A 27534-nucleotide genomic window follows, 5' to 3' on the forward strand; every position below is an offset into this window, starting at 1 on the left:
CCCCTGAGCCATTCATTCATCTTAGGGAAGGGGATATGGATTCAATGGTCATGGTTTCAAAAGTGATGCAAATTTCTTGAAAATATCCTGGTATTAATGGCTGCGTTGTGTCTAATCCACCTGACAAATCAGCATACCTCTTCATATAGATTTAAATTATGATTCCAATATTACCATTAATTAGTGATTAGTTACTGCTCACTGAATTTCAGTACCTCAATCACCTCAATAGAGCTAAAAATGCTGACAGGGTTAGATTGCTCTGTCGTTATATTATACAAAATCTCTACAGGCTGCGACATTTTCTGTCGTCTTACAGAAAAATATTTCCCTCTAGTGTCCATCCTTGAATGTATCGCTCCATCCATATTAGACACTTCTGAGGTCCACTGACGCCACCTGAAATATATGATATAAGCCTGTCTGCTCCTGGGGTCTTCTCCCAGTCACTTGTGCGCCACTGGAAAGCGTTGCCAGTCCTCCTCATTACATGTCTGTATACCTCAACTATCTCTCAGGAGGAGCTATGGAGCAGCAGGTCTAGCCGGAGTTTTTAGCAAATATCTGGCTTTTCACTCCGACTCCTGCACAGCAAGCTCATTTCAGCTCTTTGTGTCCATAAATTGAGAACTTCACCTCAGGCTTAGCTCAGCCTTAAACATGACATTTTAGTAGTATGCCACTTGTCAATTTCACACTTCATTGTAACCTCATTCAGGAACAAGGCCCGTGGATACTTAAAGTCTTTCACTTGGGGCCACAACTCCAACTGCCAAAGATAGATGCTTTCCAAGTGACGTGTCAAACATGACAGGCTGACAATGTCCAAGGCCTTCAGCATCTCAGGGTGAATCTCATTCACCGCTGGCATCAGGCCATAACCATTTCAGTGACTCTTACTACTGCCACCAATTACTTTGTATCTGCTTTGTAACTTAAAGGTGCCAGAAGGGGTTGCTAGACTTGTTTTTGTCACTTGAAATGTATCAACTTTGTCTCATCTTGGACACGTTTTGATTCTGCCCTGCAATTTTGTGTAAATCATTAGATTTTTTTAATGTAGACAGACTGTTGAATTGTACATTTCTACTACCATGATCGACCCACCTGCCACAGATAACACCCCCATCACCCCCACCGCTCATTGAGGGTGAAAATCAGAAAAGGTCTTTATGATTCAATTACATTTTTCATCTCAGGGCTACAGCTACTTATGCTTCATGGTATTCAGGTAAGTGTCATAGGTTTTGTGATAACCATCCATACATTTTCTATATCAAATTTTTTTTTTTCCTTGGGATAATCGTCATGTACAGAACATTCAAGTCAATTCTGTTTTGCATGAATAAAACGATGTCACAAAGATATCACAAAGGCAAAATTGTACTCATCAATATGTAATGTAGGGTCAAAAGTTTCTGCACTACACTGGCTCCCTATTTAAAATATACTGAACTTTTACTTTGACACTGATGATTAATGTAAAACTTTTTCTCAACTCATCAGAATGACTGTTGGGTTCAGAAAACTGCTTAAGTATAACTAGACGTGCTCTTTGATCCCCACAAGATATTACTGGTATTTATTCATAAATCATTTTTGCTCTTTCCTCACTTACACTCTCTCTCTTTCCGCTCTGTGTCCTCCTCCTCCACCCTTTATGCTTTCAATCTTTCTCCCTCCCTCCTTCCCTTCCACCCTCCCTCTACTTCTCTGTATCAGGGATGGACCCGACCAGGCCTCCCCTCAAATTGGTCAGTTCAGCGGCATTTCGGTCCAGGAGGGCGTGTCCACCACTGCCAATCAAATCCTCATCAAGTTCCACAGCGACTTCAGCACCAGCGGCTTCTTTGTGCTCCTTTATTACGGTAACCTCCCCTTTGATTCCAGCAGAGTAAAGACCTTGTCCCACGCTGCTGTAATGGCCTTTATTCATCTGATCGTCGCTTCACCACACGACAAGGAGCTGACCGTAGTAATGAAGATCACAAATGAGCAGGAAGAGATTGTCCCCATGTTTGGACACCCCTAATTTTCCCAGAGTGAAACCAGAGTTTTTTGTTTTTTTTTGGCTTAGTCTCATTTTACAATATGGCCCTGCCTCCAGGCTGGAATAATTATAAATGATGAATGCCTTGCTGTGCCTATTTTTCAACTGCACTATTAAAACGCCCCTTTGAAAGAGGTTGAGAACTTCAAGTTACAAGAAAATCAAGTTACAGTAAGATGGGAGAGTGGATGTGCTGCAGTTAGAGGACATTAAAGGGTTTTTTCTTTCTTATTTTACACAAGTGCACGTATACACTGGATAATGGATGTTAGAATGTGTCCTCTCACCAACAGCGTACCAGCTGAGGACATGTCAGCCACCCCCACCTGTTGCCAACGCCACTATCCTAAGCGATGATGACGAGTTTGAAATAGGTTTGTCTTGTTTTTTCTCTTGTTCACTGGCCGGGAACAAAACCTAATAAAATAAATTTGCAGCAGACATGAGGTAATTTGCTTGGATAGCCCTAAACAGAGTGAGAAAATAGGACGAGGCGTGTTCCATTCTTTTTTTCCATTAATTAATTGAGTTCATCATTTGCTTGTTGAAACCGTTTTCAGCCAGTGAGTATAGTAATCTATCTTCTTATTTCACAGTTTGAAACAGCCGTGTCTCTAAAACAATTTAATTTGAACGTACACTGTTTTATAATGCTGATGCTCGACATATTTTTTATTTTATTTTTTTCTAATTCACTGGCCCTGCGCTCTCCGTCTTTCTCTTGTTTTGCACTTAGTTTTATTAGTTTGAGGGTAGTGCTAATTAACTCTCCATTTAAGCCGTTTTTATTTTCAGTAAACAGAGGTATATAGTCGAGTGGAAATGATGTGGCTAGTGGCTGTCTTTTTCTATTATTCTATTATTATTTAGCATAATTTTGAGTTTGTGTGTGCATGCACGCTCAAGTCTGTAATGTAATGAAGGGAATGTAGTTCTCCATCTAAGGGATGTCAGTCTTCGTTAGAAAATGTGTTGTCGGTTGCTGTTTTAAGTGCTTGTACTGGGGAAGCTTGCACTAACATAGCTCTGCGGAAATGTGTGTTTGTGTGTGACTGTGTGTGACTGTGTATGAAAATGAACTCACAGGGGACATTATCCGGTACTCGTGCCTGCCAGGCTTCACCTTGGTGGGCAGTGAAATTCTGACCTGTCGGCTTGGAGAAAGGCTACAGATGGATGGACCCCCACCAGCCTGTCAAGGTTGGTTTTATTCAGTGTTTGAATGTGTTTTCATGTTTTTGTGTGGCTTTTTAAATGTTCATGTGTTTCCTCTGAATGTGTTTTAAATGTTGATTTTTTTTTTTGTTGCACCTAAAAAAAGTAAAGATTCTTGGGTATATTATATCTGTGTGTGTGTTTAATGCTGCTTTTCCAAGGTTGCTTGCACTCAGCAGCACCTACTGTTGATGCATCACTTAACAGACTGCCAGCAGGGTCCCTCCCAGCGAGCTCCCGGCGGCAAACAGTATCTCCATTCTAATTCATCAAGACTCACAGTCAGAATGCCACTGACCCAAGATTACAGACCTGTACTTCCTTAGAAGCAGCGTTCGACTGTGATGGATCAGTGTGAAACAGATCAGCAGGTTTCATAGACAACTGGATTGTATTTATTGTGTATCAAGGGTGCGTAAGCATAGCTCTTTTTAGTTTTGGTTTTTATCATCCCAAAATCTTATTTGTTCTTGTTTTTGTAATCCTGCTCAAATGGCCCCATGACTTTGATTGATAAAAAAAGTGCTCAGTCACATATTTTTTATCAGAAGATTCATTTTCAAACAATAAAAAGGACAAGAAATGTCTGTATTGTCTGCTTCAGAGATTTTGTTTAGACCAAAAACGGAAATGCCATCCGCCAAGCTGTTGTGGCAACGCATCTCTGCAGCTGACAAGATTGATGTCTGTCTTGATATCTTGGTTCTCAACCTCGAGTGGTTTGTCGCTAACATTATGTTGCTTTTACAAGGTAGAAATTGGCTTATTTCCTTTTAGTTTATTGAAAGTGAAGCAACACTTAGTAATGGCCAGGTTTAGTCGAGTGACCACATCAGTAGCACGTGATCTGGAAGCTACTTATATTCTCATACTTTATTCATAAAGGCTACATGCAGCATTACCAGTAAATGCCCTTAATTGTGTATGCACAAAGGTCAATCAGTCCTACTTAACATTTTTGAAAATTGCATTTGTATTCAGGCAGTACTGTTTTTGGCGCTTGAGCTTGATATGATAGAGTTGAGATATAGCGTAAACAATGAAGAGAGACACTTCTTTGCATCATAAATTTAAAAAAAAAAAGGAAAGAGTAATATTATTATGACGTGAATGGAATTGCAGTAAAATGCTTCTCATATAAGTAGTTTGGAATAATTTGCTATGTTTCTTTTGTGCCAAGCGAGGGCAGTCAGTCACATTAGAGTCATGGAAGGCATTTCAAGCTCCGCTGTAATGTACGTCTTGCCAAGTCACCTGCTTATGTGTTAACGACTGCACAAAGCTCTGCCAAGACCAACTAGCCCCTATGAGATAAAACCTACATACTGTACCTGAAATGATTTCATAGGCTTTAATATGACTGAACGTAATAACCTGCCAACTCCAGATGGGCAGAGCGTGGTGGGACTATTCTGGCAGAACACATTGTTTTTCACTTGATTTCATTTTGCAAGGTAATGGGCCTTTTTTTCACAGCAGGGCATTTTGACATGTGGCAGGAAAAGCACGGGTGTCACAGTAAAGATGGCTCTGTTCAGTTCACGTGGTCGGGACAGTTTGAGCTAAAGGCAAAACAACCGTCATTAATGTGATTGTTTACACCTGTGACAAGGTGTTTTTGTATTTCATACTGCACATCGGATGTGGCACGATTATTAGGAGTTGTCATTCATACAGCGTCTTTATTCGAGTGCTTCTGAAAAACCTGCTTTGAGAGTTAAATTGGCTAAAATAGTTGGGACTGTTTTCAGACGAGTGAATTCAAAATACGTCGTCTGACATTTTCACAGATCACCTCATTATTGTAGTGAGGAACTTGCTGCATCTCCTCATGTTGGAGACGTTATGTCCTTGTGCCACCTGTAGCAAGAAACTAATTGCTCTCCTTGGGACATGTAGAGTTGAACTTAATTTGAGTTGACCTGTTCACGTACAAGAGACGGCTACAATAAGCTTGTAACGGGCCTTTTTCTGATGGCAGCTTGCCAATAGGTCAGGGAAAAGAATTCCCTTCTGTTTTTGCTTTTGTTTGCCGTCAATCCCTCTGTTAATTGTCATTTTGAGCTTGTTATAGATAACACTGAAATGTTCTTGCATGGCTTTGCAATCTCACCCCTAAATACCCCTGGTTTTTAAGATATTTCCCTCAGGCTTTGTCTTTACGGATGTGCCTACAAGCGAGGTTATACACAAGGATAGAACACATGAACAACAGAATGAAAATATATCTTCCTCTTCACCATGGTTATTTCTCTGTCAACAGTGTGGCGCAGACAAAATAGGGGGATAAAGGACATGACCTGATTGCCAATGCAATAATATTTTTTGTTTGAATTAATGTCCAGTTGTGGGTCTTATCCATGTCATGGTTCTCTAAATGCTCATCCTACAAAGTAGCAGTAGTGAGGAATCTGAAACAGTATGTCTTTCATAATGAGTTTTTTTTTTTTTTTTTTTAATACTGCACCAAAGTTTGAGGCATAGCAGTTCAACTGTTCTTATTAGACTTGTTTGTTGCCTGGCAACGTTAGCTTATTGAGCAAGTACTGTAGGCTTATTTATTTAGATAACAAACTCACCAAATAAATGGCTCAAGTGGTGCAGTGTACAGAACATTTGATTACTACTAACTGTACATTTGTGTACTGTAGGCTCAGCTATTCTTCTCTGACACTGCATTAACTTCCATTGGTTTGGACAGCCTAAACAAAGCATTAACACTAACCATAACTAGTTAATGCCTAACCTATTGACAACTAGTGATAACTTTTATAATTTTAACCCTGAACTTAAGCACATCCTCAGAAATAAGGTTCTGACTTATGAGCGCCAGGTTTATGTCCGCATGCGGAACCCTGTTAAAATAAAAATGATCTGCACTCACACAGTATAATTTGAAGGTTCTGGGAAAGTGTGAGTGAGTTTTAAGGGATTTGAGGTATGCAACGTCATGTAATTTGTGGTAAAATCATTATTTGCCCATGGCACTTACCTAGTAGTTGACACATGTTCTTCAACACGACTTAAGATGACAAATATTTCCACAGGCATGAGTTAATGCTCTGGTTGACGACAGAGCTCAGAAGGTTTTTCAGTTTCAACAATCAAAGCCCCTATCCTGAATTTCACACACTGCCAATGAGCGACAATATTCAGGGTACAAATCTAATGCCACAGACTCCGTTTTCATGCAAAATTAAGTCTGCAAATGAGACATTTAGTAAAAATGAAACAAAGACAATACAATGACCACGCGGACCTAACCCATGTGCGACGTCGGCGTTCACCTTCAGGGGCATGGTTTAAAAATTCATACTTTTGGGAGAATGTTATCATGCAATTAGTTCATAAATTCCATGCAGTTACTTGATACAGGTCAGAGCAGGTCAGTGTTTATGCAGAATTTGCTCATTACAGTGCTTAATAAATAAAAAATAATCAGTGATTACAAAACAGCAGTAGACCAGGAAAACTGTTTTACACACAAGGACATAGAGAAGTTTTAAAGCAATGTTACTGAAGACATTTCTATTCCTTTACACATTTATGCTGTATATTGTAATTAATTTTTAGGTTGAAATTGCTATACAGTCCAGTGCTACTAAAAACACTGATTCCAGTGCTTTGGAGGTAAAGTGATGATGAATTGTCTTTGACCTCTGTCCCCACAGAGAGCTCCAGGTGGAGTGTGTGGTTTAAGAAATGCATTGTTATTTAGAAAATCCCTGACTTTGACTTTGTGGAGGTCGTATCTGTCCGTTATCTTGGAGCCAAAGGCTGTTCTAGTTCAGCCATTTGAAACTTTTGCTATGACTTGCCAGCGGAAATATTCGTACAGTTTGGTGTTATATTTCATTCCTCCTCGCTTTTTTTCCTTGATATATGCCCAATTGTTTCCACTGACCTTTTTATCTGGAACAGTTGTTCACGTTAACCTTTTATATGCGTCATGTTTCTTCAACAGTGGCCCAGAAGACAAACTTCAGTTACCAGCAGAGAAGAAAAGAAAAGGAACAGGGCTGTCATTATTTCAGACATACCACTCTACAGGAAATGAAGGCAGTGCTCAGAGCTGATACACATGCACTCGCACACACACACGCACGCACACACAGTTTTCCCATATATAGTTAGCTGTCTCACCTACTGAGTATTATTATTTGATAGATTGGTTTCAGGGGAGCCTGGTGACAACAGCAGATTCACCAGCTCAGCCCTCAGGTGCAATATCAGTCTAGCTGAAATGTAATTGTTTCAGGACTAGTTATTTTTTCATCGTAATTTTTACTGTCACAGCAGAACATTCCTGTCTCCCCGTCCCTCACCTCATCATGCCTCTTCGTGTGCCTCTACTGGGCTTTCACCCCCTTCTTACCCCTCATTCCTCTTCCACCCTTTGCCTCTTCATCTTCTCTCACTTCTCTCCCCAAGCTTTCTCCCAACTCACTTTGTTTTCTTCTAACCGGACATTGCTCTTGTTCTTTTCTTTTTTTTTGTCTCCTACCAGTACAATGTCCAGCCCATGAGGTACGTTTTGACTCCACGGGTGTAATCTTGAGTCCAGGCTTCCCCGACCATTACCCCAATCTCCAGATGTGTTCCTGGCTAATTAACGTGGAGAAGGGTTACAACATCACTCTGCACTTTGAACTCTTCCAAACAGAGAAGGAGTTTGACATCTTGGAAATATTTGATGGTGGGTTCAGCTAACTTGTCCTATTTTAACATGAAAGTTGCATTTTGGGTTACAGTGATGTCTTCGGTAAAAGTCATTGTACTGTGTGGTTGATGTCATGCTTTTTATTACTCCAAAATATTGAACATGTCCATTATGTGTACACCTGTGTTCAGGTCCCAACATCTACAGCCAAAGCCTCGCGTCACTCAGTGGTGATATTGAAACGCCCTTTAGCCTGACCACCACGGGCCACCAGCTCCTGTTGCGCTGGTCCTCCGATCACGGCACCAATCGACGTGGCTTCCACATCAGATACGTGGGTGAGTATCAAAGTATGTATCCAGCTTATAATCATACTCTTTTTTTATTCCTGCTACTTGAATATAATTTTGTCCTCAAATATCAGAAATGTGATAAAAGTCATGGGTTTACAGTTTGGGCATGTATTACATGCAATATACAGCATAAAGATACTTTATTTGAATACAAATTCTTCAGTGTAAATATTTGCAAAACCTTCTCTGCTGTTGTAGCTTTTGTATATTTTTGTGCGTGCCGCATGCTCCCATGATTTTTACCACAGTGTGACATTCAATCCTGATATTATTTATTGAGATTTATCGAGTGAATAGGCAGAAATACGTTATTTCCACATTGTGTGGCGAGCTTAGTTTTCTTGGCAGTTTTTTTTCCAGCTACCTCAAAACCAGGTTGTGTCACTAAAGGGAATTTTGGCCCCAAAAGACCTCGGCAAAATCAAGTAGGCAGATGGTGATTCACTGTGGCAATGCCCTACGAGAGCAGCCAAGAGACAAGTTTAAATTACAACAAAAAAAATAATTGCACACATGCCAAAACCACGAGGCAGGAATAAGGTCACTGAAATGCATGCTTATTCTTTTATGCTTCTTAAGTTCAAAGGGTTTTAAATGTTTAATTAGCTTTTTAATAAAGTAAGAGTAGCACAGGGAGTTGTCTTCCATTTGCAATACATCAATAATAATGACAAAAAGCACAAAAGACATTTATATTTCACGATGTCTCGCTGTCATATTTAATACACAAGTGTTAGTATGAAAGTGTGTCCACATGATGAATTTTGTAAAGAAGATTCTTCCTTGACGGGATTGAGTTGAGCAGCACTTGAGTTGAGCAGTGACTTGTACTCTTGCTGCCTCCCAGTCACGCTGAATTGAAGGACGATTTAAATGAACGGGTTCATGAAGGTCAGGCGGTAATCAATGAGAAAAATCACTTGCATTAGAAATGTTTAACCACAACTTCTCATTTAGTATTTATCACTGCTTTCACTATTTCTCAAAGAGGGGTTTTTAAGAGAATAATTGCCTGGGATGTGATACCTATAATACTATTATACTATACAAAATGAATGTGACACTCCACAAGTATGTTCACATTAAGCCTTAAAAATGAAGGCTTATTATAAATGAAAATGTTTACCTGAGTCGTTGACAAGAGGGACTTGGCTAATGCCTCTCTATCCTTTTGTCTCTTTTTTCCTATTAATGTCTGCTTATGTGCACTCTTTTGTCTTCCCCTGACTTCATTCACACCTTGTCTCATGTTTCTCTTCTCGGCTGTGCCATCCTCCCATCATCTCCCCTGTTCCTTAATCACTCCCTCTATTGTAGCCATGTACTGCAGTACACCGGACTCCCCACAACACGGCTTTGTAGTGAGCCAGACCGGGGGTCATATTAACAGCATGGTGCGCTGGGCCTGCGACAGGGGCTACAAGCTGATCGGAAAGGGCACGGCTGTGTGCAAGAAAGCTGTGTATGGCTACTTCGCCTGGGATGCACCAGTTCCTGCATGTCAAGGTGAGCTCATCGGCTCTGGCAGGCTTTTATTTTCAACTTCACCCGGCCTCTTTCCTTCTGGTCACTGCCCCCGTACCCCTGCGCTCAGCAGGCAGACAGGCGAGTGCTTCGGGCATCCATGTGTCTCAGCCCAAACATTCCCATGTAGTTAGCAGCTGAAATGATTCCAGCCTGATTGAGAGCTAGAACCCTGTCAGGTGGAAAGGAAGCAGAAATCAATCCCTCCTACTTCTGTCAATTTCCACTTCTTCAAATGACTTTGGCTAACTTGCCATTAGCATGCAGTGTCTGCTGCTGTTGGGTCTCACTCAACTAATTGGGTTCTTTGATGCGCACATGTGAAATGTGTGCATTTTGGTGCGAGCAATTGCATGCACCACCACAGACACACAGACTCCAAGCGGCAACAGATGGTGTGTTCAATTGCATTTTCCCATGCTGTTATGAAATCAAAAGATGCATGCCATGTACTTTAAAATGATTTGAAAACACTTCACACCTGAGATTGATTCTATTAGTTTTGTAATTGCATACAGCTTTTCCAAAGCACATAAAGCCAGCGGTGGCTGCAAATGAACTACATATGATGTCCATCTGCTACTGTAGATGATTAAGATGACATTGCATCACCTTTAATCTTGAATTTTTTTCCAATACATATTTTATTATTGAGAATGAGCAGTATATTAGTGTTGTTCATGGAGATAGAGCACTGACTTTAAATAATATATCATACCCACTGACCTTCTCGGCATAGACACTGTTAAAGGTTTACTTTGTGTTCGTTAAAACTTTCCATCTGTAGCAGAGAAGATTGTAATGAACCGTCAGTGTCTCTCTGTGCAGCTACCACTGCTTTTGAATTGTACAATTTATGTTTGTATACTGTGATCCCACAATTTCTTGGTTTCCTAAGTAATTTTAATCCACACATAAACACCTTGAAACCTTGCAAGTGTAACAATCTGTCTGTTTAGGCACTGAGACCACATTAACTCAAATTAAAGTGATGTGGTTAGAGCACTGTGGATCTGCATGTTTGGATCCACTCTTGTTCAAATTAGTTGTAAGTAAAATTGTCAAATGAGAACTCATGTTAAGCCTCTGACCGTGGGTCAGGTTGAGGGAGACTAAGAGCGGGGTTCCATCACAGTGTTGTCAACCTGAGCTGATTATAGCACCCCCCAGACAAAGTTTAGCCAGAAATGTATGCATGGATGTGGGGAGGGATGAGGTAGGTGGTGAAGAGAAGGGTAGGTTGAGGAAACTGAGACAAACAAAGCATGATGGGCTGACCGGATATAGGAAAGCTTGGCAGGTAATTAAAGTAGCAGTTGAGGCGTGGCTTGACTCCTAAAGCTAAGTTAATTAATCAGCTCCATTTGTGCTTTTAAAATACCCACAATCTCAAATATAAAAAAAAAAAAATCACCTCAACCAACTATATGTTTCAGTGACTTGGTCTGATAGCTAATTGTACATTTTGTAAGTTACAAACTGATACTTTAAACTCTCTACTACTTTGTAGAGAGCTTAAATTTTAATAACCTACCTTTCTCAAGTTTGTTCGACTATGTGGCTGAATAGGTGTTTACTCCAGGGCTCAGTTTCATATATAATACTGTAATGGATTTCTCTAGCTAATGAGAGTTTCAGAGCAGTTATTGATCTAGTAGCCTAACAGTATAAGCAAATGACAGTATTATTTGAGCGCCTTTGTTTTCCTTGTTGATATTAACTGTTGCAGTGGGCTTACTCTTCTGCATTTCCTAAGATTTAGCAGTGATTTAATAGCCTGTTTGACTTGACTTGAGACAAACGGGAGCAATTAATTTTGTTTAAGATGACCCAGTTCCATCAAGTGCACCAGTGGTAATTCATGGCATCCACCCCGCTCAGTGCCGGTTCTCTAGACATGGCTCAAACTAATTGAATGCATTCATAGTTAATGTAATTAATTTCATCTGTGTGTTCCCATGCTGTGACATGTTTTGAGTGTTGGTAATGTCTCTATTGTCAAAATTCTACAAGGCCATTCTGTTCCAATCCAGAGTTTTTGGTTTTTACTTCCTAAAATGTAACAGTTTGAAAAGAGACTTGCAATTAACTTGAGTCAAATGAAAATCTACCACAATATTGCCTGTGAATACATGTGGCTGTTTTGTGAATATGTGCATTCCTATCAGGCCTGTGTTTACCAGGCTCTCTGCAAATGTGTATGGAATTTGTCTTATGTTGGACATTAACATGTAGACAATCACCCTCTTGTCGTCTGCAGCTGTGTCGTGCGGTGTGCCCATTGCACCAGTAAATGGAGGTGTGCTCGCTGCTGATTACTCTGTCGGCACACGAGTGACCTACTTCTGCAACAGTGGCTACCGGCTCTCCTCCAAAGAGTTGACGACCACAGCCTGCCAGCCAGACGGAACTTGGAGTAACCACAACAAGATACCCCGATGCACTGGTTAGTGAAGAATGAGTGATTTAAAAAGACAGGATAACCACAACAACCCACAGCACAGTGTTGCTGCATTAAGGAAGTGTAAAGAAAGGTGCAGTTGCATACAGACATGAGTTTTCCTTCACTAGTCGTAAGGTGGCGAAAAGGGAAGAAAACAACAGCTCTGAGAAAAGCAAGTTGGGGCTGGATTGAATGTTATACATGGCAGTGAAAACTTTTTTTAATGAGTGACTGACAGCATTGTTTACAGCAGAGAACACTTTTTATTCCCCACCGTGATGTCTCACAGCAAGAAAAGTTTGTTTTGAAACTCATTTGGTTTGAGAGCGTGCCAATTTAGAAAACATCTTTGTTGTAGACGAACTGCAGAAAAGCTGCTATTTACATTTTAACACATGGATTAGTCAGTCTGCTGGTTGAAATTTAAATGTACAACTATTTGCATCTCTTGCACTCCCCACGGCATTCACTCTCTTTTTTTTTTTCATTTTGCCATAGTCACGATGTGCCCCAGTCTCGGCTCCTTCTCTCTGGACCATGGGAAATGGAGGATAGTCAATGGGTCCCGCTACGAGTATGGCACAAAAATAATCTTCACCTGCAACCCTGGATACTACCGTGTTGGCCCTGCTCACATCCAGTGCCTGGCCAATGGGGCGTGGAGCTGGAGGAATGAAAGACCTCGGTGTCGAAGTGAGTGACTTTTGCAACACAAAAAATGTTTAGAAAAAACAGTACACTACAAATTAATTATTGATATCATATTGTCATACATGCAAATCACAACCAAAATGTTATGTAAATATAATACATACAAAAACATTGCATGTGTATATTGTCTTAGTTTCACTGAAGGATGAAAGTGAAAGTAATTGGATGCTGTCATACAGCCAGACTGAAAAATCAATGTCCTACTTTGCTTCTGATTTATTAGAATCATAGATCGCAATAATAAGACTTGAAGAAAGAAAACCATATTTCCTGCTCACTTAATCGGCATCTCTTGAACTATTTCTGTTCGGTGTTTTTCAAAGTGCTAAATAGCCGGTGTAATGACACAAGGACATGCCAACCAAAATGATGAGAGATGTTGGAACAAAAGCAAACATCATTATCTCCACTGTTGAATAGTACAGGTCAATCTTTTATTACATTAAGATTGCTAAGATGTGTGTAAATGATTGAGCTCTCCTATTGACCGTGAAGAGGTAACATCCGTCGTGGTTCTTGTTCTACCTCACAACACTGGTGTCCTGTTCTTTTATTTTCCATCTCCTTCTTTATTATCTTCTGCATCTCATTGCAGTTATTTCCTGTGGCAATCTGCCAACTCCTCCTAATGGGAACAAAATTGGCACCCAAACTACCTTTGGAGCATCAGCCATTTTCAGCTGTAACCTTGGCTACGTTTTAACTGGATCTGCTGTGAGAGAGTGTCTCCTGTCTGGTCTTTGGAGTGGGATGGAGACTCAGTGCCTGGGTAAGCAGGGTTTGAATGTTATTTGTGTCTTTTTTTTGGTTGAGCCAAACCAGATGGGGCAGCAGAAAGTGTCTATGATTGCTTTTGTTGCAAAGTATGTATCGCCAATGACAATGTTACACATTGAGAAAGGTGTGCATTTTTTTCGTTTTGGCATGTTTTGACATCATGCTGGTACTCATCACTGCCACTGGTACACAAGAGACAGCCCCAGACTACGTAGTGATCATACGGCAACCAGCCTTTAGTGGATTGAAGCGGAGTGTTGTACAGCCTCTGAGTCAGAGTGATTTTGTGTTCCTGAAATGTGAGTGAGCAGCTATAGATCCATAGCTGGACTGAAACTATAAGACACCTGCCAAGCTGAACAAGCACAAGTGGAGCTGTTGTTAAAATAAACTATGAAGGAAATATGCTATAGCTTGGCTACCACAGACGGTCACAGCTCTGTACTGTCAAAGAAAATGAGACATACGTAATTACTTGAGTCGCACTGAAACCCACGCAGCAGCAGAATGTAATGGTTTCCCCTGGCAGAGGCATAAGTCCGTTTATCAATCCTGTGGCACCAGCTCACTAAGCTCAGCTGAAGATTGGTTCACTTTATTAAAGAAGGGCACCTCTTTTGTTTAGTGATACGACTGTCAGTATTACTGACCTCTCAGTTCATTCGGCTCCTTCAGCGTTATTCTTATCTGGCTGTTCTCAACTGGAGCATGATAGTAAAATGCTCAGCTGAGTTTCTGGGTCCAGGAGTAAATTAGGGAAATCAGACGCACAGTCAGTGGCAATTTCCCAGGTTTTAAGTGGCAGTGGAAATCTCAGCAAGATTCCCCCTCTCTAAAGGGATTTATTGTTGGCTGAAAGTAATACAATTATGTGCATGAGTGTATTGCACACATTTTGAGGACTTCCACAAGTCTAGTCTTGTCTGTCTAGTGTAGATGAAAAAAGCTGAGTTATCACCACAGGTGATGCTGAAGCCAATATGACTTTATAAACAATAATTCAGGGATAATGAGCTGAGAAAAATGCTTTTCAAATCCATTATGTTTCATGAACACACTAACTAATTTTGTTTTCTTGCATTATAATGCCAGGACCTTTCAAAAATCATTTTTTTCCTCCTCATTTACTTTTATAACACAGATGTCAAAATGCAAAGTCACTCAATTATGACAACAAAATCAAAATGTCTGCCATCCATTCAGTGTGCATTACTGCAGGCTGTCACTTTTGGATGCTGGAAAGATGAACTATAATATTGCACCATGTGAGAATTATGGCCGAGTGAGGTAAATGATTGTGATTTCCAATACCATGTGCTCCACATCTATAGTTCCAAAACTGGAACTTTGCTTCAACTGAAATGAATTCTTACAGGAGAGAGATAGATATCCTACAAGTTTCTGTCGGAATAATTCTTGTCATATTTGTATTTCTCACTTAAGTTAACATAGATCTCCACATTTGCAGCTTTATAACGTAAATACATTTTATGGAATTAAAAAAATGTTAATGAAGGAGGCATCGACAAATCTTTTTTTCTAATTTCCCTCATCTTGCAGCGGGTCACTGTGGTATCCCAGAGCAGATTGTGAATGGACAGGTGGTTGGAGAAAACTTTGGTTACAGGGACACAGTAGTTTACCAGTGCAACCCTGGATTCAGGCTCATTGGCTCTTCTGTACGGATCTGTCAGCAGGACCACAGCTGGTCTGGACAGCTCCCAATTTGCATCCGTAAGTACCAAAACACTTTTTTTTGCTGTCTGACTGACAAGAAGGGTTAGAGTTGTGTGTGCATGAGTGTATATGTGTGAAGTAAAGGAAAGAGATTTGTTTTTGCGGGGTCAAGATTTTTCATTTCACCGAGAGGGTAAACTTGAAAGGAATGTTTCTTTTATTTTGTGACACAGAAGAGGCTCTTAAGAATACACAATTTATTATGAGTATAGAAGCTATATTTTCAGAAAAGGACAGTATTACTTCAATTCCCAGATTTTAATTTATTAGTATAGCTTTGACTGTGCTTGTATGCACAATGAGCGAGTTGTAATGCAAGTAGCTTTAGTATTTCAAGCTTCATGCATTTCCCAAATCTCCCTGCTCCACTACTCTAAGCACTGAAGCCAGTAATAGTTAAATATTCTCATAATACTCCTTCTCCTGGTTACCTATTGATGCATTAAAATTAGCTTTTTCCACCTTTTCCAACTAAGATCATGTCTTGATTCCTAATTCCCCCGTTGTCCTCAGAGGTTAATTATATGATAATGATATTTCTGTGATAGGTGTCACTGTACATCACCTATTGATAATTTTTATTGAATTGTCTCACCTATGCATGTTCTCTCTCTTTCTCTCCACCTTCCACTTTACATTTTCTTTCCATTATTTCATTCCCACTCCTTCCCTGGGACATGCACAGCTGTGACATGTGGTCACCCCGGTAGTCCCATCTATGGTCGCACTGTAGGTGATGGCTTCAACTACAATGATGTTGTGCGTTTTACCTGTAACAAAGGCTACACCCTAGAAGGACCTTCTACAGCTCAGTGCCAGGCGAGCCGTCAGTGGAGCCAGCAGCCACCGACATGCAGAGGTAAATTCCAGCTGAAGAACTTTGGAACCAGTACATGCACCATATTCATGTGCATTTCATTAACCACCTGCATCTGATCGACTCCTGAGGAGGGTAGCTCTTGATGTATCACTACATCCAAAGGTGTTTCATTCAACACTTGAACAGGAGCCAGTTCTATCTTATTCTGCTCCAATGAATCAGGTTAGCCATCAGTGTAGCTGCCAGCATGCAGACACATGATCCAGCCAAAGTGGTAAAAAGAATAAAATTGGTTTTTGCAGGTGCTTTGAAGGTTCAGGAATCTAATATTAGAATACACTATATAGCCAAAAGTATTTGGACGTCTGACCATTGCACCAGCAGGGACTGTAATGATGCTTTAATATGGATTTTATTCCCCTTTTGTGGCTAAGATAGCTTCCACAATTCTTGGAAGACTCTCTGAGAATTTGTGCTCATTCATTTTGTACAACATTTATAACGGTCAGACAATGATGTTGGACTAGAAGGCCAGGCTCACGATCTCTGCTCCAGTTCATCCCAAAAGTGCTCGATGGGGTTGAGGTCAGAGCTCTGTGCGGGCCAGTCAAGTTCTTCCACACCAAACTTGTCAAACCATATCTTAATAGTCCTTGCTTTTTGCACTGGGGCATAGTCATGTTGGAATAGAAAGGGGCCTTCCTCATTGAAGTGTTAAGATTTCCCTTCATCGGAGATAAGGGGCTGTTCCCAAAGCCTGATTTTGTCCATATAATGCATGATCGTTCAGACATCAAGAGGCTGTGACTGCCACCATGCAAAGAAATCATGTCAGGCAGACTTGATAGAGCTGCTGTTACGTTTAAATGTAACAGCAGCTCTACATTTCACTCTCTGTTGTAGGTCTTTGCAGGCAACATTAGGCAACAACGTCACAATAACTGGCCTCAGAGGAAAAGTAGCAACATTAGCAACTTCTAGCAGAGTGAATGGAAAGTATTGAAGAATGTTTCCACAATTCTCCTGCCAATGTTTTTTAGCAAGAAACTTTCTGCAAGAAGAGATTGCTTTGAAGGCATGACAGCTTGGAGAACATTCACTGCAAGTTATCTCATTGGGAGAGCTTGATAGTAACTGTGTTTTAGCTGTGGCCAGTTTTAGTTGGTCCAGAGTAGGCTTTAGTAGTGGTTTGTTTACAATCAGCAGCAATCCAGACATTTTTCTGTGTGACCAAGAAATCCACAATCTATACAAAGCAAAGCAAAGCAGTATTATTTGGTTAACTAAAATACCTAAATTAATTATTCAATAAAACAAGAGTAACATATCAGCAAGTGACTGTAATATTATTAAATGTTTTGAGTGTTGCTTTAATTGGTCAGCCAAGTGGACTTGATCAGCCGAAGCCAGACTAAGCCCATTTTTCCTCTTGGCATGAGTTTTCTTTGCAGTCAGATGTGAAGAGATGGAGTTTTGATTACTGTGAATGGCACCATAGAGATGGACAGGGTAAAAGAGTAAAATCACATTCAAATGTCATGATTTGTCTTTGTCAAAAAAATGTTTGTTTGCGCTAAACCTTTTCCTTGAGCTATCGTTGCTCTACATGGACATTATTGATTTAATTTGATGTTGCCCTCAACTTCACCCTCATCTACTGTCAGCTGTCGAAGCCACCTGGATTGGAATATCCGACCGCTTCTTAAAAAGGTGCATGTAAATTTGTGGCAATATATGCATCTCTTGTTTCCAGCATGAGGTTCTATTATTATTGACGGTGTTCAAATATAGCCTGGACTCACTTGTCTGGCTGTTTGAAGAATAAACAGGCAAAAGCCACCAATCAGGTCGTATCACCGCTTCTATTATTACTTTAACAAGTGAACATGCTGACAAATAGCATTTATGTAAATTAGGCTCCAAGCAAAGACAAAAGCCAGCACAGCTTCTCGGGAGGAAGAGCCACATCCCCAGCATCGATGCTGGGTGCACATAATGAGGCAGATTGCCACAAGAATGCTGTTTTGTTTACATTCCATGTCAGGTGAAATCAAGGTTAAATTTTCCTGACAGAATAAAATTCCACATATAGTTGACATGATGCGCACAGTGACTACAACAGACATAATGTAGGCAAAGGGAACTAAAGGCAATTAGATAAATCCCTCATAAAAAAATCCAACAATTTCATATATGCAATATGATGTTTTGCATGATATTTTGTGCTGCCTGTATTGTTTTAGAATGATGTACACTATAAACACCTACAAGTAATTACTTATGGACATAAATTGATGCACAAAGAATTGTTTATCAGGGGAACTGGGGTTCTTATTTGATCAAAAACATATTTGTGGATCAGTGTTAGAGTGGGTTGTCTTCCAAACGGAAGGTCGGGGTTCGATACCCTACTCCTCTCTATATGCAGAATTGTACTTGGAGAACCTAACTGCTAGTCGCTGTACTAGAGTGTGAATGCACTGGACAGATTTGTGATTTAAAAAAAAAAAAAAAAAGCTGCATGTGATGCAGATGTGTTGTCTGAATGGCAAAATTGAATGCTTATCATCTAGATAAGTGCTATACATACAAATACACATCTACAGAGCATTTATATGAACATTGCATGTATGTTCTATACATAGATCTACAGTAACTGTTTTGCATTTTACATGTAAACACAGATACATCGAAACCAGAGCTTTTAAAGATGTGCATTTGAAATGTGGTTGTTTAAATATACACAATTGTGTTGACGGGGCTTTCAACTACTCAAATGCAAAATGTTGAAGCACTATTCTATTCCATAAGGACTTAATACACATCATTCCTTATTTTTCCTTGTGTTGACAGTCATACAACACGACAACACTCCTGGATGCCAGCTCCTGGCCAATATTTACTGCAGTCACAGATGTTTTTTGTTTTGTGTTTTGTTTAGGACAATATTACTGTCATTTTTGCTTTTTCAATTTATTTCTTTTTCTCTCCCTCCACCTTTCTATTTATCTCTGTGTTCAATTTCCTCTGTGATTATGATTTAGCTGTGCGATTTAGCTATGTACAATATATCTTCTCTAAATACTTGTTTTAGTAAATGTTATGCATTACATGAAAAACATTTGAATACCACAGAGGTAGCTACACAAAGAGCCTTTTCCTTCTCCAACCTGTGATTGTGCATGTGGCAGTGAGTCTCAGGAGAAACAGGATAAAACTTTTCCTCGACCTCCTCTAGATTTGTCTGTGCTTCACTGCCTCCAGCCTTTTTCTTTTGGAAAAAAAAAAGCTTCTTACATTCTCAGCCTTCAAGTCTCACCTTAGTGAATGAGCTCTCAAGCTACAACCAAATGCCAACAATGACGAGTGTGCTCTCTCTTCCTCCGGCTCACAAAATGTACATGTGCCAAGTGGCTTGAAGTAGATCAGCTGCACGAATGCCACCTACTTGTGTCCTTTTTTGTTGGTGTTTTTGTGTATTTTCTGCCTAAAACGATTTTGTTTGAAGATCTCACGATATTCATGCGACGTTCTGAGCTATGTCAAATCCTAGCCCTAATATCACATTTGAGTGTACAAATTCATGCAACTGCAACTGAAGAAAACACATGCAAGGAGACCTGACATCATACAAACACATGTAACAACCAAGTTAACAAACACGCAGCAAATACACAATCACATAGACAAACATGCTGCAAATACACAACACTTCTCTGTTTCACCTCCGATTCACTGTGTCCTCCATGTCGTTGGGGCCCAGTGGACTAACAGTGGCACTACCCTCATTGCAAAGAGGTCACATTGCTTTCCTCAGTCTTTCAGAGCTGAAGAAGCTTCCACAGACTGGTGACTGGAGGTGCACCGTTGGTGTGTAGGGAGAAAAGAAGAAGAGAAAGGACATAGCCCTGAGGAGATCAGGAGAGTAGTATTTACAGTAAATAAGACACTGAATCTATACATTAGACTGTAAACAGGCGAAGGGAATACTAGGAAAGGGTCAGGGAGAAACAATAATGCCTTTCCAACTCTGCTATTCCAACAGTCATTTCCTTAAAATAACATTGAAAACATCTGTCTCGCTTGATATACTTCCGCACCAATAAAAATGAATTGAACTGCTGCCTGTATTTCCCCATTATGTTTAACCAGCTGAATAATTTGAGATGGCTTAACTTTTTTTTTTTTGTCCTTCTCCTTTTTCGTCTCTTTTTAAATGTTCATACAGTTGTAAACTGCACGGACCCGGGCATCCCAGCCAACTCTATACGGGAGAGTAAAATTGAGCACGGTAACTTTACATTCGGCAGTGTGGTCTTCTACGACTGTAACCCTGGATATTACCTGTTTGGCTCGTCAGTGCTCACGTGTCAGCCAGAGGGCCACTGGGACAAACCTCTACCAGAATGCATCGGTACAGTACCTGCCTCTTTGTTACATTAAGCGTCAGTAAAATGAAAATGAATGCTTGTTTGTCAAAGTGTGTTTCTCCACTGTTAAATGCAGGAGTCTATCTGCTATCCTTTGTTATTGATCTTCAATATGATGCATCACTAAACTTTACATAAAAGCCAAATTAAGAAAAAAAAAGTTACACTTTTTATTGATTGTCCACAAACAAGATTGTCCTCAGTTGATTATAGAGTTTTTAATGGTTTAAGTTTTTGAACTGGCAGCATCTGTGTAATGTTCAATGCCCCCTGTGGCTTATGGTTATGTTGCACATCGTCTAATTGAGAAATGGGAAAAAGTATCATAGGACCAGTTGTTCAGGCTATAGCTGATGTTCCCACATATTCAAGGGCTTTATCACAACAGCCATCCATGAACTTAAAAGGGCTATCTGAGGTCTCAAACTGTTTGTTTCTCGGCTGTTTATCCACAAATTGTTTTTTTCAATGTCCGCCACCAGCAATGACCTGTTTCCAGTTGAATCAACTAAAGTAAACCTTTACATTTCACACACAGGCTCAGGAGGCACTTAATTTCATGGTAGAGAGATGATGCACAGTGTTTACTTTATCAAACAGAATAGTAATTTAAGAGATACACAGGGGTGTCTGTCTCAAATGTTTATTCATGGGTCTGGGCATCAGTGGCTCTGAAATTACAAAACCTTGCTCTGTGTTAAGGGACAAATGTGATATGATAGCTCCCACAAACATACGTAAAGGTCAAAAGGCAGAGTGTGGTACCAAATAAATATAATCTAGCACTTAATGTTACGTAGTCTTTGTATGAGAACTGAGTGAGTAAGCAAACAGATTTTGGTCTATACCGTTAAGGCACAATAATTTAGAAGTAATTGCTCCTTCAACACAGGCATTTCTGAACTGCTCGTTCATAATTCATGGCAGTGTGGATTAATGTGTTACTGAAGGTGTTGCTGGTTCTGAAAGAGCTTCTTTCCTGTTGAGTAAACTGATACAATAAATGTTTAATAAGTGTTTTCTTTACATCGAGCCTACAACAACAGCAGAAAACAAGGTGGTGTCCCAGCAGCAGTGTGAGACGTGCAACACTAATCTATCCATCCATCCATCCATCCGTCCAATGATTACTTTATTTCCTCCCCGCACCCTGTCATGCAGAGGTGGAATGCGGCCACCCAGGTTTGCCTCCCCACGGTGTGATGAGTGGAGAGAAGTTTACCTTTGGCTCCACTGTGCGCTACTCCTGTTCTGGAGATCACCAGCTCATAGGAGACTCATCACTCACCTGTCAACTGAACGGTCACTGGAGTGGTCCACTGCCCCACTGCACAGGTACACACACACACACACACACACACACACACACACACACACACACACACACACACACACACACACACACACACACACACACACACACACACGCACGCACGCATGTAGCACACTCAAGCATCTCTGCACACTTTCTGACCATGAAATATAAATCTATATTTCATTTTCTCCCTCATGACACCAATCACAGCATCGTATTAGGGACTATTTGTTGGTTGTTCTGCAGGGGGTCTTTTCATTGGTCTGTTCTTGGGCAGTTTAGTTATAAAGTTTGGATCACCCCAACTGCAAAACACTGAAAACCTAAATGAGACCTATTTTCTTCTGTCTTTCTTCTGTGATATCCAGCAACAGTGGTAATTTTAGTTTTATTGAAATGTCTAAGACTACTACCATTACCACAATTGGACAGCGTTTGATAGAATTATACATGTTGTGTTTGCACAAAAAAAATCTGCAGCACCATTTTTTATTTCAGAATTTCTTTTTTAAATAATCCAAATATTCCGCACAACACACTGTCAGCCGTTTTCATGAGAATAATTTTTTCTGCTAGTAAGAAGTTCCAACAAGAGCTCTATAATGTATGTGTTTTGTGTGTGTGTTTGTGTGTAGTGAAGTATCTATACATCATAGAGACAATTCACAACACAGTTTCAATGAAGACAAGTTGCAGCTGGGCTGTTTAAATGTCTCAAATCTACCACACACACACACACACACACACACACACACACACAAAAAATCCTAATCCTGTGCAAATTGAACAAACGTTAAAACAAAAGTCTGCATGACAACATAACGTAGCTATAAGTGACAGTTATCAGGTGACTTTTCAAAACTCTGCCACAATATAAATTATAATGTTATAGCACCTGGAGACCAGGCATTAATGAAATATTTGCTTTATGCCTGTGTGACATTTAGAGAAAACGGTGCACAGGATAGATACTGGCCAATGCTTTGCCCCGAAACTACAACTCTGTGCAAGCCTTGTATGATTTATGTGAATGGTTCATGTGTGCCAAATATTTTTGACCATTATTATTCTCAAATTCCACCGTACTTACAACAGCGTCAGTATTTCACTTTGAGAAAGGGCGCTCTTGTGATTTGTAGAATGCATCTTCATTGGACTAATGAATATTGAGCCAGTGCCAAATAACCCAAACCCTTTGCTCATCATTCTTCTTCGATTCCCAGACAGTAACATATGACTTCACGTCTTAACCCTAGAATGTGCAGAAGCAGGGTCCGATGAACGAAGGCTTTAACTAAACTTGTTTTTTTGTGTTGAGTATATAATTTAGCTGTAGACTTTCCTCTTGACATTTTCAAAAGAAAAGTGTGTGTTAAAGTGTATTTCTTCAACCCTCTCCCCTTTATCCACTCTGCATGCTTCCCTCCCATCACACTTAAGCATTCCTGACCATTTAAGTGGATTCTCTTTACTGAACGTCCACTTGGTTTGTTCATCTCATTGACCCTGACGTAACATTTATAAGCAGACTTGTAAGACATTTAAGTGGTAGAGTGAACTGTCTACTCACATTCAATATTTTGTATTTCCTTAGACAGGTGGGAAGCTTTGAGGTAGTAGGGAAATTGGACTGCTAAGATAGTGAAATTTGTCATTCAGTCTAAATTCCCCTTCCATGTTTTCCTCACAGTTTTGTAAAATGGAGGAACAAAATCAAAATGTGGGTGAGGTACTTGTCTTTGTATAAACCAGCATAATTGCCTGCTGTGTTCAGCCTAATAGTTCCTTGGCCTGAAATGATTCTCAAAATCCACTTGAACTATGTTGAAGGACTTTGAATTGCAGACAGAAACATTCTTTCCTGTGGAGAGCTGCATTGCACCTCTCAGGGTACAGCCTGCTGGAAATTGTTAAACAAAGAAGAAGAAGAAGCTACACCTCTTCAAGTGCCTGATAATGAAATTATATGTCAACCACTCACTCTATCACTTGGCAGCAAATGGGTGCATTTAGGCCATGTAGACATAGACAAGACGACCTACTGGTTGTTCAAAATGACCATCAGTCGGACTGATTTAAATGACCAAATGAGTCATGGTTGTAGTAGTGGGATTTTCATGCACATCCATCTCCAGTGTTTACAGAGAATGCTTCCAAATGAGGAAAAGAGCAGCTCTCCTCTGGGTGAAAAAGCTTTGTTAATGCCAGAGATCAGAGGAAAGACAGTTTGAACATTATAGAAAGGCAACAGGAAGACAAATAACCACTTGTTACAACCAAAGAACACATATATCTGAATGCACACATCAAACCTTGAAACAGATATGCTACAGTTGTACCGGTCTTAGTTTCTGCTGCAGCAGTTGGATGTTAGGGTCAGATTTGGGCATAAACGACATACAAGAATTGATCCATTCTGCCTTGTATCAATGGCTCAGTCTGCTACTGTTCTAATAGTGTGGGGATATTTTCTTGGCACACTGTTGGCCCCTTAGTGCCGATTGAACACTCTTGAAACATCATAGCCTACCTGAGTGTTGTTGTTGATCAAGTCCCACCTTTTATGGCCACAGTGCAACAATCTTAGTACTAGGTTGGACCCTCTTGCTAAAAGTGGCTGTGGATGAGTAGCTGTGATTTTAATGCTTTCAGTATTGCAAGATATTTATTTTCCCCTCCTTATATCACCAAGTGTTTTGAAACAATTTTGCATCTATAATTGAGAAGATTTGATCAGCTCCCCGCTGTTTTGATAAATGGGCCTCTTTGAAAGTGATGATTTGCAATTTTGTGTTGTATTTAATATTACCGCTCACTCCGAGCTGTGTGTCATCACCATGAGTTCCACAACCCTTTGTTTGTCTGAAAGCATCCAGCAAAATACATTCTGCTTTAATCTTTGGGAAAATATATAACACCAAATTAGATTAAGTGCATTTGATTTAACCTGTCTAAAACCTAATAACCATCAACATATCACTTAAAAAGTGAGATATGTGAAGCAAACGTGGAACTGTTGCCAGGTATTTAAACTGTCAAGGAGCAATAGCTGTTTAGAGAGTAAACCACTGTGGAGGATTTTGTGCAGCAGGATATGAGTGCTGGGTCAGTGATCAGAGGATTTAATGATAATAAATGATGCTGTGACTTACCAAGCTGAAGAAAAAGGACCTGCTGTGTCGAGCTATAGCAGATAGTATTAATTTTGATTATGTGTACTCTGTTTTGATGACAAAAGTGTCTCTTAAATTAGTTTTGAGTGAAACTTCTATAACGGCTGCTTGTTGATGGGTTTTAATGAATTTAATTAAAGATACTAACTTACAAATAGTTTTTTTTTCCAATAAAGAAGGGAATTAGTTTTTATTTTTGTAGCAATGGAAGTTACAGGCTCAGTATTTTTGACACATTTAATTGAAGAAACAAATATTAAAAAGTTCTTTTTTTGAAAATTGTGACATTTAGGATAATTATATAGATGTTAGCTATTGATAATGGCATTTAAAGTGTAAATGTATTGTCCTCAATTTGTCACACTAGATTATGATGCATCAATGCTTCTAATTAAGAATGAAATCAACAAATTATAATGGCAAAATAGACCTTTTGTTCATCACCAAGAGGCTCCACGGGTTTGTTTCTTGGCAGTAAACGCCTGTTGCAGATTAAGATGAACTTATTTACAGGAACTAAATATTCAGAACAGCAAATGCACATTGTGAACACAAGTGTACATTTGCACCCTTAGTTTTCACAGGACATCAGTAAGAACTTTTCACGTGAGGTGGTCACTACTGCAGTGTTAGCAAAATAAGTGAGCTAGCTGGAAAATGTATGTTTTATTTATCTCTTTTTTTATATAAATTCCCTATATTATGTCTCATCACTTAGTGTCGGCCTCTCTTTGATTTCTTACCTGATCGTAAAGTTTGTTTGCAGAAAGGCTGCTGCACACTCTACAGACAGCTTCGCCTCAGGACCAGCCATTATTAAAATGCCATATTCTATTTTTTTTGTGTTTTATCACTAATAGCAACAAAATAAATCGTGCAATGGATTCCGGAGAAGGACAGCCCATCGTCAGCAACAGTTCTCATTCATGCATCTATCCTTCCTCTCATCTGTCCTCCCTTGTTAATTAGTAAGATAGGGCTTAAAACTGCTTGCCAAGCCATTCCCCCTTTGTCCTCATCTGTTGCATGGCTGAGTTAAAGGCCTTATTATATCCTCACAAAGGCAGCCTGGTGAATGGACATTAACTCGGATTCAAACCAAATCCACCACCATCCCAATTAGTGAGATTATATTATATACTGACAGCGTCTGTAAGACATCTACTCACATACATAAGTGAATATACAGAGCCAAGCAGCAAACAAGCATATTTACTTAACATACATTTTTAAACATAAGCATACGCAAGTACATGCACAAGGTGTGGGCAGCGTCCACACCTTGACCTGACAAATCCACTTTGTGCACATGTGAGCAGTAGAATGTGTGTGGAAGATATAAGCTTGGTGTTTGTGCAGCAGGGCTTTGTCAACAAGTCCAGTATTACTGCAGCTGTTTGCTGCTCTGTAGATGGAGAGCATATGGGGAATGATGCAGGGAGTGTGTGTGTGTGTGTGTGTGTGTGTGTGTGTGTGTGTGTGTATGTGTCGTAGCTCTGGGAGCAGGATCTCAAAGCTAATAAAGCACAGATCCTTCACAGAGAGACAACATGTACTGAACTGTATAAACAAGTACAGCAGCATCAGATGACTCTATCAATTTATTTATATAGCTGACTGTTCTCTTTCTTTAACGCTGCCTTCTTAAGTCATACATTTTGACTATTTTGGCTTTCCATCATTGGTTTCCTCTCTGTGATGGAACAGAAGCAGAGAAACACGAGGTGTTGCTTAGTGTGTTAAGCTCTTCCTCGGATTCTGCAGATGTCGCCAATGAATGCAAAAACGAAAGAACACCGAACTACCTACATTCAAAGTCACCCACACCTCTCAGCTTAGCTTGCTGCTCATTCCAACGTGATATTTCCTGTAGCCATGACACTGCCCTGACTCCATACCTGTCACCTCTCACTCACATCTCATGACTCAGAGAACTTGTCCCCTTTTTTTTTTTTCACTCGCTCACCCAGACTGCCATGAGAAGAGAATTATCAAAAGGCACTGCGTCTTCTTTTCTGAGCTAAATCATAGATGTGCAAGCCAGGTGGTGCATGGCACTGAGAGAACTGCATGTTCCTCCACAGAACAAAAGACAGCAGGGATAATTCAGCATAATGAAAATGCATTCAACTTCAGAGGTCAAACTGTATCCATCATTTCTCATAACCACAGCTGGTTGCCTTTTAATGCTGGCCTTGCTGTTTTTATGGACAGAAAGCTCCTGGTGTCAAAGCAGTGAAAAGCACTGGTCCTTCAAGTAGTTGGCCTGGTGACAACTGCTCATTGGTGCATTGTGTCTTTTATAGTTGCTTCCCGGAAGATTCAA

The 27534-nt window shown here is 40.0% G+C and overlaps 1 protein-coding gene across 3 annotated transcripts in view; it reads left to right on the plus strand.

Annotated features, from left to right (window-relative positions):
• LOC131471417 (CUB and sushi domain-containing protein 3-like) overlaps positions 1–27534 on the plus strand; it is a 193968-nt gene that overhangs the window by 134703 nt on the left and 31731 nt on the right. For 2 of the 3 annotated variants that reach the window (XM_058647955.1, XM_058647956.1), the window contains exons 44-56: positions 1723–1868; positions 2344–2424; positions 3137–3250; positions 7773–7961; positions 8117–8275; positions 9596–9784; positions 12063–12248; positions 12744–12938; positions 13552–13725; positions 15294–15467; positions 16156–16329; positions 20519–20704; positions 21882–22055. In XM_058647955.1, the coding sequence (XP_058503938.1) occupies positions 1723–1868; positions 2344–2424; positions 3137–3250; positions 7773–7961; positions 8117–8275; positions 9596–9784; positions 12063–12248; positions 12744–12938; positions 13552–13725; positions 15294–15467; positions 16156–16329; positions 20519–20704; positions 21882–22055 (2141 nt within the window). The remainder of the gene's footprint in view (positions 1–1722; positions 1869–2343; positions 2425–3136; positions 3251–7772; positions 7962–8116; positions 8276–9595; positions 9785–12062; positions 12249–12743; positions 12939–13551; positions 13726–15293; positions 15468–16155; positions 16330–20518; positions 20705–21881; positions 22056–27534) is intronic. The other variant, XM_058647957.1, reaches the window with a different exon arrangement.

Source organism: Solea solea, chromosome 13 (assembly GCF_958295425.1).
Source record: "Solea solea chromosome 13, fSolSol10.1, whole genome shotgun sequence".
Lineage (NCBI taxonomy): Eukaryota > Metazoa > Chordata > Actinopteri > Pleuronectiformes > Soleidae > Solea > Solea solea.